Below are 22,275 nucleotides of genomic sequence, written 5' to 3' on the forward strand. Positions count from 1 at the left end.
TGCTGATGCTTTTAGAGGGGAGGATCTCTTGTTGCCTCGGAGACAAGACGTTTAGAGTGTGTTCAGAAAGGACATTAATCTTCAGTACAAACGTAAAACAGCTGAAAAGAACAGGAAAAACGTATGTGTGAAATAGCCTGTGAGGAAAGCTCAAAAGAGTTACTGATTTAAAAACTAAGGATGATTGAGGAGATGCATGGAAGTTTCCAGCTTTGCAGCATCTTTTTATACACGCCTCAGGGATTAAATCTTTTACTAATGTCCTCTAGAAACAGAATGGCATGTGGGCAAAACTACGGGATGTATAGATCTAGTTTCTTGTATTCAGCCATACGCAAAACACTGTGCAGGAGGAGATTGCCTGGGAACAGTCTGAAAGCATCAGTCACTAGAGATTAGACAGGCGTCTCTTTGGAATGGTTAAAATAAGGCAGAAACTGCCTGGGAGAAAGGGATGCAGGAGGCTGGCTCCCACACGACTTGCTGCGAGCCTCTGGAATCCAGGTGAGCAGCCTGGCCTTGAAAAGCACAGAAATTATAACCGTGCTTCACCGCGTGGTGCAGCCACAGATGCTCCGTACCAGCACGGCTCTGCAGGGCCACGGCCTCTCCCCACCACAACAGCAACTGCAGATTTTGCATTTGTTCTCCGTCCCTGTTGAGCCCGACATACACATCTGCTGTAGTTGTGAGGCAAACAAGAGCATTTCATTTGGCTTCTAAGTGATTACAATTTTCTCTTTGGGTTACTGGCGGTACCCTATTGATCTTGTATCACCTGTGCTGAAACACTTAAGGCAATAACTCGGCAATGGGCCGTGCTCAGCAGAATGTGGGACCGGACACAATGGCGTCTCTCTCCAAACGTTGCTGCTTAAACCCCCTGGCTCCATGACCCCCCGGCAGTATCTCGGTATGTTTTCATTTGTTCACGGTGTGTGTCAAACATGCCCGGAGATAACACCTCGCCCTCTCTCTCAGCTGCTGCAACGAGACCAAAGGTTACTTGCCCCAAGGCAGGGCCACAAAGCCGTTACCGCGGGTCCGCGCCAGGAGCTGAGGGTCTGCGCTGGGGGCGGAGCGAGGGACGACAGCACCACCCCTCAGTCGCTGCAACAGCCGTAACGGCCGCCCAGGGCGGGGCGGGGCCGGGCCGCTTGGTACCGGGGCTTCCTGGCGGCGCCCGGCAGTGCGGCAGTGTCTTTACCCATGGCGGCCGGTAGCGGTAGCGGCGGCGCCGGGGCGCCCGAGCGGCCCTACGAGCTGGTGGTGTTCGGTGCCTCGGGATTCACCGGCCAGTTCGTGGTGGAGGAGGTGGCGCGGGCGGCCGCCAGCGGGGAACTGCGGGGCGCCCTGCGCTGGGCCGTGGCCGGGCGGAGCCGGCAGAAGCTGCAGGCAGTGCTAGAGCGGGCGGCCGAGAAGCTGGGTACGGGCCATGGGTCGTGTGGCGCAGCGCCGTCGTCCGGGGCCGGAGGGGCCAGCGCGGTCCCGGTGTCGGGGTTCTGTCCGTTAGGAGCCGCCCTCGAGCGGGTTTGGGGAAGGGCCGCGGGGAGAGCCGGGGCAAGCCCCTTGGTGCTGGGGAGGCGGGGCGGTGGTTTGTCTCGGGGTAGGAAGAGATGCTGCCGGGGAGCGGCGGGACGTGTCGGTGACGGCGATCTCCGGTGCGCAGGGAAGGCGGCGGTGGGGCCGGAGGTCGGCGTGCTGCTGTGCGATGTGGACGACGCGGCCTCACTGGCCGCCATGGCGAGGCAGACCCGGCTGGTGCTCAACTGCGTGGGCCCGGTGAGTGCGGCGGTGCGGGCGCTACTCCCGCGGCTGCTGGCAGAGCCCGGGGCTGCCTCTCTGCTGCTTGCGGCTGGGCTCCTCGGGGCAGGCGGCAGTGTAGCAGGTTGGCGTGGCGAGGTTTTGGTGTACGTATATGTGTAAGATAGAGCATGTTGGGAGAGTTGTGCTGTGGAGCTTTCGTTATGTGTGGTGTTCTTTTCTTCTATAGTATAGATTCTTTGGGGAGCCTGTGGTAGAAGCTTGTGTTGAAAATGGTGCAAGCCACATTGACATCAGTGGAGAGCCACAGGTACGTGACAGTAGAAAAATGCTACCTTATGGCAGTGTGTTTATTTAGTATGTTTCATGTTCCTGTTAATGTTTATGACCAGGAAGGCAAATTCTTCTTCGTGATCTATAATTTTAAGGTGTGTTAATTATTTTAAAGTACAGTGTGTTAGCTGTTAGGTGAGAGCCTCTAAGGTTCTTTCCAGAAATCCCGAATTTTTGAGTTCTGACTCAAAGCTCAGTTTGATCCTATGTAGGGAATTTGTGCAGGTCACATTTCTTTGTCTGTCTCAGATGTAAGTGGGTTGAAGTATGTAGGGTGCTATGATATGACACAGTAAAGCATGGGTGGCTAATATTGGGTATGTCCAAATAGACAGTTCTGCTTAAAGTATTTGTTCTGTGTTTTAGTTTCTGGAAGGCATGTACCTGAAATACAATGAAAAAGCTGCGGAAAAGGGAGTATATGTCATTGGAAGTTGTGGCTTTGACTCTATACCAGCTGATATGGGAGTGCTGTACACCAGAGACAAGTTGAAAGGTGACTTTTAAGTGTGACTTTATGCTGAAAAAGAAATGCAGATTATGTTTTCATTTGGTTTCCTAAAGCAGCATTACTTACATGGGAAGTTTTTCAGTCTCTCCTTTTGCCTGCCTTTAGCAGCTGATCAGTTTCAACCAGATCTCGTAGGTAGAAATTTTAAAGTAAATCATAATTCCTATTAGATTGAAGAACATTGGTTGTTAGGTAGAAGAGGGATTCAAGGAAACATTGCTTACAAAGACAACAGAAGCTGCAGCTGTCACCAGTGGGCTGTTGAGCCAGCGTGTGGTTGTCCCTTGGCAAGCCTCAACACACTGCCTCTTGTACAGTGAGAACCTCTGTAGGGAAGAGGCAGTGGGAAAGGGTTTGCAGATTGGTGGGTAATTGGGTTTCCTAAATTTTGTTTTTCTACCACAAGCACTGAGAAGCTGGTGTATGAGTGTAGGTGGACAGTGCCGTACGCTACTTTTTACTTTAGGAACAGGTAGACGGTAACCAGAAGAGCATAAATACGTTTGAGAAAAGATGTGAGATATTTGCATGAATTCTGGATCAAATTAGGATCCTGGATGCATAAATCGGGATCAGATTTGCATTTGATCCTAATCTCAAATGAGGATGTTTTGTTCATCACATCTGACTTTCAATTGAAAAGGCCAGTGAGTATCCAAATGTTTTGCCTTTATGGGCAATTAAAACTGCTGTTAAGTGGGTTTGCTTTGCATTGAAGTGTATCGTCTGCTTTCAGTTTAAGAAAACTCAATCTGGATGTGATTGGAGGGAGAGGAGAGGCCTGGAAATGAGCATTTGTTTTTACATGGGGTTATAATTCGATGTCTGATACTTTTTTTGAATAAAGACGTCTCTTATCTCTTCCTGGTTTGACTTTATGGTATTGTCCCCTGTCTGTCCAGTTGCTTGCTATATTGAAATTTGCTCATACAAGTACAGTTTTGTAAACTGGGAAGGAACTGTGCAAAGCAAAACAAATCAGAATTTTGAGGAACTGTTTTATTTTGCTGTTCATCACAACTAAGCATTCTTTGTGAAACACAAGATAATATTGCATGGTTTAGGATATCTTGTGAGTTCAGGGTTCTCTGTGGGTTTGTAAGCTTGTGGTTGGTGCTTTGTGGGTTCAGGGGGTTGGGGTGTGGGGCGTTTGCCCTTAAAGTGTACCACAAATTAACTCCATCCTGGTCTTCATAACCTCCATCGTCCTTTATTTTGAAACTTGGAGGAAAGCTAAATATGGCTCTTAATATTGGTTTCCTTTTTTTATTGATTGTTTACATTATGTCATTAAGTCAATAAGACATGAAAAAGGTAATGAGTAAAGCTAGCATTGGTGACCTCTACTGAAGTACTTCACATAAGAAATTTGATACTTGCTAACTGAAATAGCTGTGGAACTTAACCTTAGTTTAATTTGAAACAAAGACGTGACTCTGCCTTTTCAACTAATAATGTCAGTGGTCTGCTGTTTGAGGTTACCAGAGTATATACTGTGGCTTTGTGAACTAGTAATTGTATATGCCTGGTAATGTTTTCTCTTCCCCGAAAGGTACCTTAACTGCTGTCGAAAGTTTCCTGAAGGTGAAATCTGGGCCAGAGGTTAGTTGGTTTATACCTTCTTGGAAAATCAGAGGTATTAATATTCCCACAGCCCATCAGAATAACTTATTACATTAATTCAGACCAAGGAACAAGCTGGTATTTCCTTGATGATGAGTCCAAGAGCTTTATTTTTTAGGAGCTAATAAAAGCATCCCAAGCAAACACCCTTTTGTAAGGTTAGTTAGGCAGACATCCTTACAACAAAGGCCAGAAGTCTGTTGCATTAAGCTGTTTCAAGAAATAGTTTTGGTGGAGATCTGGTGAGGATTCATATATAAGTCAACTATAACGGATACATGGTGTGTTGCCAGTAATTCTAGTGTGTGTTTGTCTGTCTGTTTGGAGGGGTTATTTCAGTATACTTCTTGTAATCATAATACATGTATTGTACATAATAATCATAATAATTTCTACTATATGTAATAATTCTAAGAGCATTATTAAAACATGCAAGGATGGCCCAAACTGGGCTGGATTGGTGCCCAGCAGTCAAACATACTGCTTCTCCTGTCCTGATCATTAATCTTGAGAGATGGGGCCAAGTCATCGCTTGTTCTTACAAACACCTGGAGTAAAAGCAGCCCATGGAATGGGAGAATAATGCCTGTCTTTTAAAGGACAGGAAATAGTTGTTAATGAGAATATGTTTGGCATAAAGATGGCTTAAGTATGTAGCGTAAGTTGTAAGTGTTGGTGAGGAGGGATTTCAGTAATGAGAATTAAACGTAGTAGGATGGTTAGAAGATACATGTGTGTATGTGTACAAACATGTATTCAATTATGTGGGACCTAAGGATGACACAAATCATATGGAGTAAGATGTGGAGATTGTAGTGGGTCTGGCTGAGCTGGAGTTAATTTTCCTCATAGTAGCCCTCATAGTGCTGTGCTTTGTATTGGTAGCTAGAAAGGAGTTGGTAAGACACCAGTGTTTCAGCAAGTGCTGAGCAGTGCTGGCACAGCATCAAGGCTGTCTGTCCAACATTCCTTCCACAAGCTGACCCAGGAGTTGGTTGATTAGGGGTTTTGTTGTTGTTTTTTTTCCCCATCTTATTTGCTTCCCTCCCTGTCCAGCAGAGGAGGAGTCTTGGTGGCCACATGGTGACATTTCAATAGTTCAGTGCATGTAATCATAACACACATATGTAATAACTAAGAACATGTAATAATTCTAAGGTCATGATTAAACTAATACATGAAACCTTTAGATATGGAGTTAATTACTGTTTCGTGGTATATCACTAGGGAACTTGTGTACATGATGGGACCTGGAAGTCAGCTGTTTATGGTCTTGCGGATCAAGACAACCTGAAGAAGCTTCGAAAAAAGATAGGATATGCCCCTGTTCCAGTAGTTGGTGCAAAGCTTAAAAGGAGGTATAAGTCTGAGATGGGAAAAACACTGTCTTCTAACAGTTCCAGTATTTGTTGTATAGATTTTGAATACTATTAAATACTAAAAAAATGCATTTAGGACTTCAGTATACTAGGAAGAGATGCTTGTCTTGTAGAATTGAAGTTCAGTTTTACGGATTTGCCTGTATATACTGAAAACAGAACACGACCCAGCATTTACTGGGTCTCAAAGTTAAATTGTTCTAAGGGGCTTTTAGTGGGGTGGTACAGTTTCGAACTTCAGAAGTGATCAATAAAATGGAAGAAAGAAATGTGAGGAGAATATTATTTTGGTTATCAGATTCTTCCGTGCTGTAGTGCATGGCATCTTGAGTCACAGATGGTTTGCTTTTGGTGAAAAGAGACAATGTCATAAAAATGCTTGAGAAAGGCCAGTATTGGTAGGGCTGTTCCATTGATAAGTTTCTTCAGTTTGTGTGAATGTTTGAACATTTTTTCTGACCTTGTTTTGTTTGGGTTTGTTGTTTTTTTTTGTCCTTTTACAGAGGGCTTGTGTTCTACAGTCAGGAATTCAAAGAGTACTCCATTCCGTTCATGGGATCTGATGCCTCTGTTGTGAAACGGTCTCAGCGTTATTTGCACACAGAGTTGCAGGAAACACCTGTAAGTTGCTGTTATTAATATACTGTCTTTATTACTGTTTTCAATTAATTTCCTTTATGTAATAACTGTTCAGTTAGTAGTAGTAGTGCAGATCTGCATAGTAGGGCCGCTGTAGTTAGGTAAACAGTAATGTACCGGAATGTGCTTTTGCTTCTGTGAAGAAGGAGGCTTGTTCTCTTTACCACCTTTGGAAGCTGCTTGACTTGATGTGGTCTGGGTTCTTCTGGGCGCACTGGCCTATTTGATACTACTTGATCCTCTGCCTGATGAGCTTGCTTATTGCTGCTAGCATAATAGTTACAAGATTATCTTTTAGAGTTCTTGAGCTGTCTGATTTCTAGGTATGTATTTGTAGGGAATAGGAGCCCTAAGTCACAGAAATATTTGAAAGTTAGGCTTCCTGATTTTCAGGAATGATAAATGCATTAAATTATCTTCTTGCAGAGCGGCTTTTTCTTTGTTGTGTCAGTAAAGCTTCTGAAAGGGTGAAACAATAAACATGTTGATTGTATTCACAGCCTCCTCTTTTATTGCAGTATGTCAGGAAAAGTTCAGGTTGGACAATAGAGAAGGCTGTTCTGTGAAAGGTGGTCTGTCACTGGAACAGGTTCCCCAGGGACGTGGTAACAGCACCAAGCCCTTCAGGGTTCAAGGAGCATCTCTGGACAATGCTTTTAGTCATATGGTTTAGTTATGGGTAGTCCTGCAAGGAGCAGGGAGTTGGACTCGATGATCTGTATGGGTCCCTTCCAACTTGGGATGTTCTAAAGTGTAGCTGTAGTTAGGTCAGTCTAGTGTAGTGAACATTCTGATAAAGAATTTACAGGCTGCTCATTTGTATGTGGAGAGTAAAGGCAGTATGAAGTGGTGGTGGAAAAGATGCTAAGTTTTTTTTTTTTTCCTCATGGTTTCGTGAGGGGAAAACACCACCAACAATCTGTATAACAGCTGTGCAGAATCACAGGCATCAGCTAAGAGATGAAGGTGAAATAGCGTTCTAAAAATACACATGGAAAGCACAAATGAGAAAGGCTTGCTACTGTTATTTCAGATTTGAAAAGTAAGGCAAGGCCTCAGTTTCTCTTAAGCTAAAGCACAAAGATCTTGGAGAAGAAGCTTTAAATCAGATACCAAAACACAGCTTTTTTTAGAGTTTTCCACTCTTGTTTACTGTGCTCATTTCCTCACCATTCTGTAGTTATATTCAATTCTCATAACGCATTATGAAGTGAAGCATTATTTGCAGAGTTGTTTGGTACTAAGGCAGTTGTTTAAGGCCGTATTTAAGAAGCTATCGTATCAAACACGAGCATCCTAAACTGAGGGTAGATTCATTTTTACAAATGAATTGATGCAAAAATTTTAATGTCAGTTCTGCCTCTGAAAATATGTTTCTGCCTCAGGTGCAGTATGGTGCTTATGTGAGCATAGGTGGTCTTGGTTCTGTTATGAAGCTGATGTTTGCTGGCATTTTATTTCTTCTTCTTGTGAAGTTTAGTTTTGGAAGAAAACTTCTGACAAAAGTAAGTGTTCAAAACACAAAATTAAAATGTTTGGAGACTTACTTTTCTATCTAGTTTACTGTTGGTCATCTTTTTGTTTTGTTTTTCTCCCCTGCCTTATTATGCAGTACCCAGAATTTTTCTCTGCTGGACACTTCACAAAGAAAGGACCAACCCAGAAACAGGTAACTGGCTGTTTCCCATCACAGTTATTGAATAAATGTGTCATAGTAATGATGAAATAGTAATTTAGAGTCGACTGCATAGAAATAATGTCTGAATATACACTGTGTGTATTCACACAATATCTGTTCAGATAGCTTTGACTATTTAAATGCATCTTCTGTTACTAAACATCAAAGTACGTAGAACTCAGATTAGGATGGGTCTGATGTATTTACGTGATGCATAGGTTTAGATGTTAGGAAGAAATTCTTTACTGTGAGGGGTGAGACACTGGCTCAGGTTGCCCAGAGGAGTTGTGAGTGCTACCTCCCTGGCAGTGTTCAAGGCCAGGTTGGATGGGGCTTTGAGTAACCTGCTCTAGTGGAGGGTGGCCCTGCCCGTGGCAGGAGGGTTGGAACTGGGTGAGCTCCCTTCCAACCCAAACCCTTTTATGATGATTTACATGCATGGCTTACAGCACCCAGTCTGTCAATGATGATGACAGAGGTAGACTGAGCGAGCAGCAAAAACAGAGGACTGAAAGCACTGAGAGAATAAATGGACTTTAGAACAGCAACAGTTCCAGCACAGTGGACGTGATTAAAAACATAGATGACATTATGCCTTTTAAGCAATGTCTCAAAATAACTGCTCTCATGTCTACATGGTTCATAGAATTTGGTGTAATAGATCCTTCTATTTTCTACTTGTTTGCTGGGAGTGAGTTACTCTTTTCGTGACCACACTTGTCTTGTCTACTACAGATGGATGGAACCTCTTTTACAATTACTTTTTTTGGTGAGGGTTACAGTGAAGGGCAAGATCCCCAGAGTGGCAAACCAAATGTAAAGATCTGCACTGAAGTGAAAGGACCAGGTATGTAAGTCAGTAGAAACTAACTGCTTTTGCCTCATACTCCCTACTTTAAAGTAGGATGATGGGTCCACTGCTCTTTCTTTCACCCTTGAGAAGCACTTGTAACGTGGACAAAGTTAACAGCCTTTACAGAGGATTGCCTTGGATACTAGCACTCACTGAGACCTGTTTTTTGAAACAACCAATTAATTTGTGTTCTTCTCATTCTCTTTCCTTCTGACTTTCCCATTCAAATTTTCATTTTTGCAGATTAGAGCAGATAGAGGGAGAGTGCTTTAAGGACTGTTTCCAGTTGTTACAGCCTGGACTTAATACTAGTTTGTTTCTAGTCCCCTGTAAGTCAACTTAGAGGTAGTGTGGTATCATTCCTAATTATAACATACATGTGCTCAGATCATTCTCTTCAGGGGAGATGATACCTGAAGTAAAGTTTGGAGACGGCAAGAAAACACTGAGAAAGGAGTTAATAATGCATAGCTTCTTTAAATAACTAGTGATGTAGCTGCAGCAAAGGTCTGAATTTCAGCCAGAGGCTGGGGGAAGCTCCTTTGACAGAGGGCTCTTTAATGAAGAGCCCTCTGTCACTGTGAGGCGATGGCTTGTGGTTGTGCCATTATAGGCCATATTTGTCCAGCTTAGATCTTGAGGATTTCACCAGCTACTTGGGAAGATGACCACATAGAAAAGCTGATCTTAAATGCAGAAGGCTGTTTCATTACCAAAGAGATTATTCTTCAGCAGGCTGTAGGTAAAAGCAAGATGAAATTCTACATTTCAACACACTGTACGTGGTGGTTGGTTTTTGTCTTGTTTTTGTCAGAGCCTGGCTACATTGCTACACCAATTGCAATGGTTCAAGCAGCTGTGTCTCTTCTGGAAGATGCAACTTCTCTGCCTAAACAGTAAGTACTTCCCATGCAGAGCAGCTTGATCTCCCCTAAAGCTACTGTGTGCACTTGTTTCTCTTTGAAAATATAGATCTCATAACCCTGTGGATTTCTGTGTTACCTCACTCAAATGGCTGTGCAAGGGAGATCTTTCACCACAAGCTGCTTTAAAGCCACTTATTCTTCATCTGCCTTTTAATTTGAAAGGATGTAGTTCAGAGGTTTTTAGTAGTGCTTTTGCATCGTGTATTGCATCAGTATTAAGTTTGCTGGATCCATAAATGAACCTATGAATATGACCAGCTTGCCCAGTTCTTCACAGGCTTTCCTGTGGGACAGAGTGGTGCTTTTTTTGGCAAGGAACATACATTTGACTTCTAAAAGAAGTGTCACTCAATTTCATTTTACCACTAATGTTTTTATTTTCATTAACAGGGGTGGTGTGTATTCTCCAGGAGCTGCTTTCTACAAAACAAAGCTGATTGATCGCCTTAACAAACGTGGTATTGAGTTCTCTGTTATTAGCAAGCCTGAAGTCTGAACTCAAAACATAACTGTATGAACTAACACCTTTCTGAGTCTAGTTCCAATAAAACTCATTTGGCTGCAAAAGCCTAATCGTTCAATAGTTACACTGTGCTATTGTTTATGGCAGAAACAGAATTAAAAATGAGTGTAAAGTTACAGTACTATCTGCTATAGTGAACAAACCCATAGAGGCTATGGAGTTTTAATTCACAAGCCTATTACTGGATGCTAGTTCTAAAATTTTGTTTGATCTCTTCCCATCTGAGTTTTAAGTTACTATATAATAGAACCGCTATAGCATCTGCTTCACCATTAAACACAGCCTTCTTCCTTCAACCCATTCCACCACTACTAAAAGCAGGCAGGCCACAGCTAACAAGTGCCTTAGCAGATGAAACCACTAGTTGGTCCTTTTGCTTGTTTGGGATGGTTCCTATGACTTCGTGGTGTTCTTCCTTCTAATGCCTTCAAGGCCATGGTGAAATAAAGGAGGAGTGGTGGTTTCTTGGAGTTCAGAGGAATAGTTTTGTCATCTTGTCCTGGGTTATAATAAAGATGAGCTGCCTCTGTGCTGTTGTCTTAAGGTGTGCTGACTTTCATCGTTACTAGCTTACCTGTAGTGAGCTGTGCTAAAAAAGGAGATGAGAGAAAGCCGAAAGAGTAGGGGATGTTGGTATGACCATGACTGCATTAAATTCCATTCCTGTGCAGAGGCACTTGGGTTTTTTTGTACCGGTAAAGCTTCTGAAAGCTCTGAAAGTTACTCTGAGGTACAAAAAGCTCTACATCTCCCTAAGGTTCATGACATTCAGCATCTTTATTATTGGGCAAATCACATGCAAACTGTTGCTCTCTAGTATGATAGCTGTACTGAAGATTACCTTACCCTATGGATGTAGTTCATTGTGTGGTGATGTTTCAGGTATGTCTTCTGAGCTTTGAGCCTTGACAGCACTGTCTTCAATAACTTAAAGGAGGCAGTATTATGGAGAGAGCATGGGTTTTATATGAACCAAGTGATTATAAGTTTTGTACTTACACTTAAATAAATCTCCTGCAAATACAAAAAAAATTTTTAAAAATTTTAACTACGAAGAGAAATATGGTCAAGAGAATTTAATCAGTGTGTAAAGACCTTTGCCCAAGCCTCTAAGTCATAGTGCTTGCCATCGATGGCAGGAAGGAGGAAGCCACTCCACAGGAGTCTCCACAGAATCTGCTTTTCTTGCCTCCTGCCTTGCCAGAAGTTGCTGAACTGTCACAAAATAGCAACATGCTATCCTTCAGAGCTCAATTTAGGAAAAAACTTCCTTTCATGCTTACATACCTATGAACAAGAAAGCTGCAAGTAGTTTGTCCTAAATTCAGTGAAGGTGGACAAGCCAAAATCCAACGCGCATGTATAAATCAGTAAGCACCAGTTACAACAAAAGCAGAAAAACCTTCAGTACTGCTACCTGAATGACTCCAGAAGCTTTGTGACTGCCCTCCCCTAAGTGATATATCTACTCCCAAGGCTATAATCATCTTTGCTACAGTATTGTCCCACATCGCAAAGCTATGACAACCTAAATAAGTGAGCCTCTTGTTTGAAGTGAATAGCTCTTTGTAACAGGCAAGAAAATGCCTAACAAAACTAGAGCATGACAATTTGTTAGTACATGGATGGAAAGCTTATGCATGTACGTACTAGCACACGCCCTGTTCAGCCCCTGATTTTGTAAGTTCCTTCACTAACTGCATAATGAGCTGAATCAGGGAATCTAACTGGCAGAACAAAAGTAGTAAGAAGTTGATGGCTTCCAGAGGGAGAACTCTACAAATGCTGTCCATTGTGCAAGGTGAGAGGCTAATCCAAGAGCTTTCGGGCTAGGGAACAGCCAACAGTACAGCTTTCTTCAGCAGAAGACACTGCTATAAAAACACCGCCTTTTCATATAGAAGCATTCAGGTCTTCCTAGCTCAGTAAAGATTTTACAGGGGATTAAAAGGAGGATAATGAAACTAGCTTCATGACACGGACAATATATAAGAAGAAAATAGAACTCCTGAGAGATCACAACTGCTTTGCTCAAGCAAGCAAAGACAAAAAGATCAGCACCAAGATGACAGGTCAAATGGTATTTCTTTTATTGTAACATTGTGATGGCTGTGAATGGGAACACAGTTTAACCCAAACAACTAATGGGTAAAATTACTGCAAAAAGCCATCACTGAATTCCACATAGGCTAACATCACTTAACCTACATCACTCAGCTGTCATTCACTGAACTGGATTACGAAACTGTAGCATATGCATCTTGCTTGTATATCAAACTATAGAGAACTATTGAGCACTTAAATGAGATGGTTAAGCCAGATACTGCACCTTTAAGGATCTAAGTATACTGAAAAGTCCAATTTTAACTTGGATCCATGCAATGAAAGCAAGTGGATTTCACAAACCTCCTACACACTGCAACTAACTCAGAACTAAAGCCTTCCCCATTCAAGCCTGTTCCCAACATACTGCTCTGAAAGTACTGTATGTACAATAACCACATACATGCATGCTGAAAAGATTCCACACTTTGAATCCAACAGTGTTTGCATTAGTACTTTGGGGGGTTCATTTCGAAGACCGTTTACAGGCTTTTGTTGTGGTTGGTTGTTACTGGTCTTTTAGAACACAAACCTTAACTACCAGAGGAGTCTCTAGCAGATTCAGCTCTGATGCTCTTAAAAACTTCTTCTGTAAGGCGGAACATTGCGGATTTGAATTCACTGGGCTGGATGCCATGAGTGAAGTAGAATCTCTGCATGATGACTGCCAGCCACCACCCTGCTCTGCAGAACACGAAGGAACAGGACGAACCACCGAATCCAGCAATCTGTTAAGAGGCACAATTTCAAACAGGAACATAAACAATGCATGACAAAATTGTGTTCAAGAAATCTGAGATGATACCTAACAAAAACACTGAACGAGAAATCACTTCTTTACCGTTTGTGCTTAATGTCCTAAATCTCCGCCTCTGAGGCAAGAATAACCCAACTTTAAGTTGAACAAGTGACGTAACGCATGCGTCAGAAGGAAATTCCTCTACCTGTCAATGCTGGGACCACTTCGAATTCTCTACTTCTCAGTGTGTTCCCCTCAGCTGACCTTTTCTTTAGCAGATACAAAACCCAATGCAAACAGAAGACTTTGCAAAGACAGACAGAATACACACGCATGCATACGCACACGTACATACGCACACGTGTACACACACACACACACACACACACATGTATGTATTTACAAATAGGAGCCCTTTCTTGAAACACCCATTCTGTAGATCTACTATACCTGGAACGTTTCTGTGAGAATTTTGTAACTGGTGTCCCAACAAATGCATCGGGCAACTCTGCAGCAGGGAGAGGATGTGCTGGTGGTTCTGTAGCTCTAGGGCTAGAACTGAAAGGAAAATGTAACTGATGATGGTACCAATTCTGAAATGCTATATACTGCATGTGCAAAAAACCCAGACAAAGCTTTCTTCAGGTCACCTTCCCTCCAAAACACTAACGTAATTGACATGGATTTCTCTCCCTTTCCAAATACACAGCTCAAGATGAAATGTTATTAAAAGGCTGCTTACCTATCATACTGTAAAAAACTGGTTTTCTGCTCATTTCCTACCCACACTTCTCCAATTTTGGACAACACGTTACTGATGAAAGTTGCTCTTGTATGCACAGGTCCTGCATTAGCTTGTTTTGCTACTGTTGATAATGGCTTTGGTCTTGCAACTGGAATGCAAGAGAGAAAGAAGATCACCCTTGTGGAATCAAAGCGCTGGTTACTTGTCCAGTATATCTGCCCCCTAAAAATTACCTTCTCTTAAGACTGAGGAAGGCAAGTGGTAAGGCTTGGCTCTCTCTAAAGCCAGCTTCCTTTGAACTCTAGGAAGGATCTTGCCATACTGTTCTAATATAGAATTTCTGGCAACTGCTCTCTCTCTCAAGCGAGGATCACAATCACCCTGATGAATGAAAAGCATAAAGCAGAACATTAACTGATTACAAGTTCACTGCACCTCACCACAAGCGCACCCAACCACAACCAGTGAGTAACTCCTAACATATACTTGCAAATCCAACACAAATATTACACTTACCAGAAGATTAACCTTCATTGACTGATTCAACTGCAGTGCTGGAATATAATTGGAACGCTGCAGACGGTGGACTAGAAGAAATTCATGATTCTGATCACCAGCACGGGTCTGCAGAAACTTCTCCAGACACTCCTGTGGGAAAGAACACATTGGAAAAATCTACTGTGCTTCTGCCTCTTCTCTTTCCAATTCAGATTTTTTTCTTGTCCACACTTACCTGTTCAGAGTCGGTGAAAGGCAGCTTCAGCAAGTCTTCCATTAGTCCCATCTCCTGGCAGAGCTCATACATGTGCTTTAACAGCTCTTCCGTATTTAACTTAGTCGTGTGTTGGTGCAACAGAGCCCAGGCCTCCACCATGCACCTGCAGTTCATTTGGTTGAGATACAAAGGAATACCAGTAATTCATTTGGCTGAAATGCAATGGAATACTAATAGCATAACCCCAAAATGGCCCAAACTACTGTATTCAAAGCTTTAAGGAAATGTAGGGGTTGGTGATTTGTGCCCCTTGTTCTGCACCCGTCACAATACTGGAGTGCCAGAATGGAGGGACAGGTTCTTTTACCTATTGGACAACAACACGGTGAGGAAAAGCCGAACTTCACTACTGCTTGACATCGATGGCTTCATCATCTGTAAGTATCTGAGGGCTCGTCTGTGCTCTCCTTGGCTCATGAGGGCTTGAATAATCCTCCTATGTTGCCAGGACACAGTTTTGATCGTAGCTGGATGAAAGAGCAGGGCCAGGGAATTCTGTAGACGGTAGAGATCAGGTTTATTACGATACATACAGCCACACGTGTAACAAAGATATTCAAAAGTTTCTGACAAAATCATTTAATCACACAGAACAAAGCGAGTGCTGTAAGAGGAGTAATTCACACTTGTCTAGGTTAATCACCCATCTGTATTCAAACAGCACTCCTTATAAACACGTTACTAAATAACATATTGTTCTGTCAGACTAACAGATTTTATAACATCATAAAGGACAGCCTTAAGCATCGGAAAGGACAAGAATTAGGTTGAAAAGTCACTTCTGCGTCCTTACGTCTCAAACCTTGCCGCTAGAATCACAGTGCTCCTATCTAGAGGACCCACCATATGTGTCAATAAATCATTTTGCTTAAGTATTGTTATTAAGCATCTAGACAGCGCTGTAGAAAATTCAAGAAGGGCAAATGTTAATTTTCGATAGCTGTGCAGGTTGGTTCAAACAGAATTTATCTTCAAGGCTATTTGAAGAAAGAAAAAGCCCAAATTTCTGATTTCTGAATGAACAGCTCTGGTCATATATATTACCTGCATAAGGGTACATGCAACATGAGAACATCTGTTACAGTGATTAGATCATAGAAGGGTCCCGATGCCAGCAACTGGTGATCATGGGGCGAGTGAGTTAAGCATCAGCAACCCAAGCCAGGTCACACGTGACAGAAGCCCACATGCCTGTGGTGTCAGCAGGGAGTGTCTCAGCACCAGCAGCTGCACTGGGAACCACAGTCACGGGACACATGTGTCTAAGGTGCAGCAAGGGGGGGGGCATAGCGGCCATACTTTCTCCTAGCCACATGTTCACATCTAAATTGGTAGCAGACTCCAGGGTGGGCTTGTCAGGGAGCAGGAGGAACAACCACCCCTGGGAAGATCGGTGTCCCAGCCAGGAGTGAGAGGTGGGGGCACAGAGCACAGCTGGGCTCGAGGCTGTGTTGATCTTCTGGGGCTCTCTAAACGTGGGTGTACATGGGAACCTACAGCGTGACAGCATGCTTCTGGTGTCAAAGCTTGCATTGCAACACGCTGGAGGACAGATTTGTAATATCCCTTCACTGTTTGGCAGGCACTGGCATCAAACATTAAGCTTTGCAACAATAAATTCAACTTGGAGAAGCAGCCTGGTCTGTAACACTAAGACTATGGTTAAAAATTAAAAGTAAAAATAAAGAACCAGGGCATAATTATTTTCCCTCTATCCAAGGACTGTCTACAACAGCAGTAACTCAGCTTCAAATTAACATTTTGCATTTCCATGTTGCTTTGGTGAGCAAGAGAGGAAGAATGAGTTTTCACTGCGGTGTTTATCACAGGAGTGCACAGTGGATGATGTTAAAGGCAAATAGAAGCATGCTCACAAATGGCATTCTTGCATCATTTCTGCTGGCACAGAGCTGAGAAGGCTGGTTATGGCAAAAAAACCAAACACATAGTACTCTTTTGGAAGGGAAGGAAGGGAAGTAACACAGCAGTAAATCACAAGCAGCCTTCAGTAATCAGGGTGATACTTTGGTAGACATGGGAACTACTGCACAGGAGTGAAGCTTTTTGCTTACAGCAGTGCTATAACACTAGCACAGAAGGATGATGATGAGTGAGAGCATCCAGCAGGTACAAAAGCTGTACTGCAAGGCTAAAGACATCTCTCCTACTCTACAGGGGATGTATGGCACTATAAAGCTTCTGTATCATATAAAGGTGTGCAAAAGAAAACATTAATTTTCTTTACTGAAGTGCTGCAAAGACTATCATGAATACCCTGTGCAAGAGTGAAGTTAGGAAGTGTTAACAGTTGTTAAAAGATCAGCTTGCTTTATGGTAGGTAAATGAAGATCAGTGCTTGAACAATTAGTAAAAAAGATTTAAGAGTCTTTTAAAGTACAAGCTGGAAAGATCTTGGAAATAAATGACACTGTGTGATAATCCCACCTGGCACTGCTCATTCTTCTCCCAATTCCATGTGCTTCTGAAGAGCTCTTCGCACACAACGGGCATCAGGCCTCTGCACCGTATCTGATCATCGCATGGCTCTGCCCTGAGCCAGCCTGATTGTACACCAGCAGAGCAGTGCTGTAACCTTGCCAGGCGTTCTCCAGCACTCCTTGACCACAACCATGAAAGACCGGTCTAAAAAATTACCAAACCCATCTTCATAGGTGAGCAAGCACAAGCCCACACAAGCACTGCTGTTTGGAAGGATTGCCCCCACTAAGAGTTTAATTGGGAACCAAGATTTGCAAACACACTTGAAAGTAATATTGAGTTACAAGATGACAGAAATGCAGATGAAGTCTAGATAATGTTTCAAACCGGTAAACTGGTAAATGCCAGTCATTTGCATTACACTTGCATGAATGTTAATAACAGGAAATAAACAAACTGACCAGTCTACAACTGTGTATTAGCTAAAACTGCTTTTACTTGGTTCTTTGCATAAAAGCTTACCTGACCTGTGTAAGTGTTGGATCCTGGCAAGATGAGCATACAATTCTTGTCCTTTAAGAAGCCACTATGAGACCAACAGGCCAGATGGAAAGTAAATGTTTTCCTGTGTCCTGGATTCCCAGGGTCACACATGCTTCTGCTGTTGGTGCTCACAAAAAATCACACACCTACTTCCTGCATCCTTCTGTCTTCGTGGATTAAAACTACAATTGTAGTATCAAAACAAAAGCAATCAGTCATTCGCTAATAATTCACGTTTTAGTCTGAACTTTAGTCCAGCAGCACTGCGCACCCCACTAACAACTGTTGTGGGATAAACACAGCCAAGGAATAAGTGACCTGAACAAACGGACATTATCAGTAACCATAACTTCCATTTTTATTCTCTACCTCACATATCGGCCATCCACACAGCAGAGCGCATTGGAAAATGCATTTTATTTTAGGAACAGCTTTACTTTAATTCAAAAGGAACCACAGTACATTTATCCGCAAGCATATCAAAGAGACTCATTATCTTGACTGCTGAAAAAAGCATTCCTGGAATGAAAACGTGGAAGCCTTGCACAGAAAGCAAAAGTACAAACAAAAGAGGAAACAAATGCTATCTTATTACTTGAAATTCTAGTGTTTCTAATATTTTCGGATTGCCCTAAGCTAATGGGTTGCAAGTACTGCCTAACAGCTCATGACAAAGTATGTATTGGCTTCTGCCTGTAGCTTTTTTTTTCCTTCCCCACCAGAAACCACCAGCTAAGCACTTCCTGATTGGTTACATGGGGACTGATGAATATTGCAGTAAAGAAATTTATTGCACTGACAACCCTGAGAGTAGTCTTCCATGCGAGGAAGTTTTGATGAGGGGATTAAATCAGTTATCTGCAGCCTTATTTGCATGTGGGCTATATAAATATTAAGGCAAATAACCTAAGTCAACGTGAATCAGTTAACACCTTAAGCACTAAGTGGCTATCAAAAGTAAATCAAATTTAAGTCTCTTTCATGTTCCAACCTAGAATGAATATTTTCCTCAGCCTTGGCTTCCAAACATTTGAAGAAAAGGGTCTTGGGAGTATTTGTGTTAACTCTCTGTAGTAACCCAGGGAACCATTTCTAATGACGCATTTCTCGACAAATCCCCTTTTGACACCATCCCTTAACCTTATTAATATTCATTAGCCCTTCACTAATACCTCCTACTCTGTGTTTCCTGGAAATAGAGTCTTATCATTACACCTATTTCTATTCTTTCTAGAAGGTGACAGTCTGCTGCCTCAAGGCAGACAACCTTCCAGAGGAATTTTCTCCGGGGTTAGAGCCCCAAAGGTACACATGCACAATTTAGCTTCGGCTTTCAGCCAACTAACATTAGATCAAAGCAGATTCCTCAAAACACTGTGAGAAATTCACACTTTTTCTTTAGGGGGAGAAAACCCACACCCCTCAAGTAATTTAATTTCCTTTGGAAAACCTTCAGAATTGCTCTATTTCGTGATGAACTGTACTGAGTAGCCTGCGGAAAACTCTCATCTTGCTCTCAAGAGAATTGCTGCTCTCTGGCTCCATAGCCTTTTGCACACGTCCACAAGGACGCATCAACCCCTCTTGCCTTCACAGACCCCTCATGCCCTCCTCCGGCACCATGAATATTATCTTCCTCTCAGGTACAAGTGCAAACAGCTGCAATTCTCTATGAAGGCTCCTAGCCCGCTCAGTCACTCAACCCCAAGCCATTTTGATCTTTTAAAAGGCACTGCCCATGCACTCAGGCATTCTCACCCTTGTTGAAATGACCAGTTCCACTCTACCCTTCATGTACTTGTCGCAAGCCTACACAAAAACCAGCCAAGTTAAATCAATTTTCTTCACTTCATTACAAAACCATCTTTGCCTTGCCATTTTATTATTAACTAGTTACACTTCCTTCACCTGGGCTGTAAAGAATGGATTTTGGCTCTGTTTCCTTCTGTCCTTTAAACTTTCTGAAATCCCATTCCTTGTGACGCATGACATTTACAGCCTTTTTAAACTGCTCCCTGGGGAAACTGGTCAGCACCCAAGAAAGATGCATTAAGTAACAGAAAAAAAACCCCAAAACAAACAATAAACCAAAACCAACGCACAAAACCTCCCCAAGCCCAGAGGTCAGATAACTGTATTAAAATTCCTTTAAGATAAAACATGACTAGACCACTTCAAACCTTTACAGGAAGTTACTAAATCGCATGCCAATCTTCTTGTTATGACTATTGCTTTCTTTTCTCCCTCCAAAGCACTGCCAAATGAGGATAATTCAGCTGAGCTGGCTATAATGAAAAGGCTAAAAATTGCTAAAAATTAATCATAAAATTAGCTAATGTTTTCTTTAGTTCTAATTGATTTTCATATAAAAAAGTACTGTGAGAAACATATGAAACCCCTGTGAGGCAATCTTCACGAGCCTTTCATCAGTCAATTCTGCCTGATCAGGAATTGGAGTATTTAATAATTAATCTTGTGAACCACACAAAACATACAGATTTGACACCCACTTTCTATTCTAGTTTGGAAAGTTTGATCTTTTACTCCATTTTCTGAGCTATTCACTGCATTCCTGTAGTATGCGAATTTAAAAACAGTACAGCTAGAACTCCCCCCACCCTTCCTCTTTGACCGTATTTCTACTGTAGAGTTCAAATACAAAATATTCAGAGTAAGTAATTCCTGACCTGACTGAAAGGTCTCACCTGACGTGCCACTTTCACAGTCAACATTTGGCTTTTTTAAATCTCTCTCAGTTATGAATAATCCCGAGGAGAAAAAAATGCAAGCGCATGCGACTACTTCTCTAGAATGACCGGTTCCGAGATACAGAAATCATGGCCCCAGGAAGAGTTTCTTTTCCAAGCTTGGTCTGTCAATAATACAATCATCCACTACGTACAAGGTATTAGTTATCCAATAAATTATTTCTTAGAGTAACTGTAGTAGTTTTTACTAAATGAAAAGTTTAATATCAGGTTCCACCATTCTGTAGTCTTCAAAGTTGCATCCAGATATAAATTAACATACATAAAAATAATCCATTGTCTAAAAGACTGCACACCAAAATAGTACTTCCATGGCCACTTTTAAAAGAATAGGTTTTCTGAATTTATTTTTACAAATTGAACCTTTCTAGGGGCATTTACTCCATTACCCAAGATTATTTCTGAATAGTTGTTTCATTAATATGGTTCGTAACTAATACTTCTGTACGTTTTTGTACCTTTTCCAGACTATTATTTTAGCTTTACCATCAGGTTTTCAGTGCTGTGATATGCAGGCTTCAAATATTGCAAACTATGTTCACAGACAGTAATTATTTCAATGACAGCAGCATTTCTATTAGCCTTATGAAAATAATTTTGGCTGAAATCTCGAAGTCTGTGGGTAATACTCCCTTACATGTGCTATGCTACTGTAAGCATCACATCCTCTGTAGTTAATTTTTTGCTGACAACAAATTGTAAAAAATAGTGAAACATCTGAGGTGTGATCTAGGTTTTATGAATTAAAGAGCAGCTTTCCCAAAGTTTTAAGACAAATACAAAAAATATTGCACAGCTTAAAATACAATTGTTTACATTCTGACTTCAATACAGTACAACTCAACCGTGAATGTAAGCAATTACCCCTCTGCATTGTGAACCCAATTCTTTGTGCCAGAAGGTCAAACAAAACTTTCAAAATTTAAACCGCTACGTTTCAAATCTTGACTTGTTAAAAGAATTCTAAGCAAACTTTTCAAAGGCTTAAAAAGCTTCTGGCCTCACTTTTGAGGGTCAGCAACTCTTGCAAACCAACAGTAAAACTTCTGAGCAATACAGATCACTCAACCACTATTCCCTCAAAAAGCTGTAAGACGGTAAGCATATTTGAAGTATACATTTTTATTAACATTCCTAAAATAAGCTGTATTTACATATTATATAAATGTATGAAGTCTTAATATAAAATAGAAAACTGCATTGGCTGAGGAAATCAACACTCCATATGGAGTTACTTATTGAAGACCATTTGTTTATGAAATTTTACAATAATTTATATAAATTATCTCTTCCAAATTAGATGATTTTTTTTTTTTATTTTTACTAATCCACACAATTTTGATGACTTTACAAACAGTGGTGTACAATATAAACTTAAAAAACAGTTACAGCATCCTCCGGCGCACAACTGGCTTTGGAAAATTAGACAGTCTTATTTTGGTCTTTCGTAGAGTCTTCTCTGCCATGTCTGTGGTTTCTTTCTGTTTGCTTTTTGTTCCACCCACTGGACTTCCAAATGGAGAGATGAATTTTATTTCCACTGGTGGAGGTGACCAAGAACCTTCTTTTCTTGTGGTTCTGAAAAAAGAGAAAGGTATCAAACTGATTTCTTATCACCAACAGTATTTAGCAGAGGAAAAACCAAACAAAATGGAATTACACAAATCCACACAAAGGAATTTTATATGAGTTTCTTCAGAGATGGTATCAAGGTAGAAAAGGTATATAAATAAACTTCCTTTTGCTTTCATTCCTTACCAGACTGCCCCAAACATTCTCAGTCACTAGTCGTACCAGCCTTCAGAACACCCCACCACAGCTTTTAAAAGTCAAATACCCTCAAAGTTTTCCAGAAAGAACCAGAAACAAGAAGTTCTCATTACTCATTGTCTAACCTCTTCCTGCCTTGTATGGGGAACTAAAGACCTTAATAA

The 22,275-nt window shown here is 41.7% G+C and overlaps 3 protein-coding genes across 10 annotated transcripts in view; 1 reads left to right on the plus strand and 2 right to left on the minus strand.

Moving 5' to 3' along the window:
- Nucleotides 1–1,178: 1,178 nt before the first annotated feature.
- SCCPDH (saccharopine dehydrogenase (putative)) lies at nucleotides 1,179–10,287 on the plus strand. Its single transcript, XM_057414498.1, has 12 exons — nucleotides 1,179–1,426; nucleotides 1,670–1,782; nucleotides 1,994–2,074; nucleotides 2,464–2,593; nucleotides 4,161–4,210; nucleotides 5,459–5,589; nucleotides 6,114–6,231; nucleotides 7,635–7,754; nucleotides 7,862–7,918; nucleotides 8,663–8,774; nucleotides 9,595–9,676; nucleotides 10,097–10,287. The coding sequence occupies exons 1-12, from the start codon at nucleotides 1,210–1,212 to the stop codon at nucleotides 10,200–10,202; spliced, it is 1,317 nt and encodes a 438-aa protein (XP_057270481.1). The 5' UTR covers nucleotides 1,179–1,209; the 3' UTR covers nucleotides 10,203–10,287.
- A 2,533-nt stretch (nucleotides 10,288–12,820) lies between these two features.
- On the minus strand, nucleotides 12,821–15,232 carry LOC130602007 (protein ELYS-like). The gene is made up of 7 exons (XM_057414500.1): nucleotides 14,899–15,232; nucleotides 14,550–14,694; nucleotides 14,333–14,464; nucleotides 14,050–14,197; nucleotides 13,814–13,964; nucleotides 13,522–13,623; nucleotides 12,821–13,060 (listed from the first exon to the last, which is right to left on the minus strand). The coding sequence occupies exons 1-7, from the start codon at nucleotides 15,168–15,170 to the stop codon at nucleotides 12,841–12,843; spliced, it is 1,170 nt and encodes a 389-aa protein (XP_057270483.1). The 5' UTR covers nucleotides 15,171–15,232; the 3' UTR covers nucleotides 12,821–12,840.
- A 5,287-nt stretch (nucleotides 15,233–20,519) lies between these two features.
- Nucleotides 20,520–22,275, minus strand: part of AHCTF1 (AT-hook containing transcription factor 1) — a 43,612-nt gene continuing 41,856 nt past the window's right edge. For all 8 annotated transcript variants that reach the window (XM_057414494.1, XM_057414488.1, XM_057414489.1 and 5 more), the window contains one exon: nucleotides 20,520–21,919. In XM_057414494.1, coding sequence (XP_057270477.1) covers nucleotides 21,727–21,919 — 193 coding nt within the window. In that variant the 3' untranslated portion in view covers nucleotides 20,520–21,726. The remainder of the gene's footprint in view (nucleotides 21,920–22,275) is intronic.

Source organism: Pezoporus wallicus, unplaced genomic scaffold, assembly GCF_028554395.1.
Source record: "Pezoporus wallicus isolate ANWC-B61680 ecotype Strahan unplaced genomic scaffold, APGP_CSIRO_Pwel_v1 contig_8042, whole genome shotgun sequence".
In the NCBI taxonomy this organism is placed as follows: domain Eukaryota; kingdom Metazoa; phylum Chordata; class Aves; order Psittaciformes; family Psittacidae; genus Pezoporus; species Pezoporus wallicus.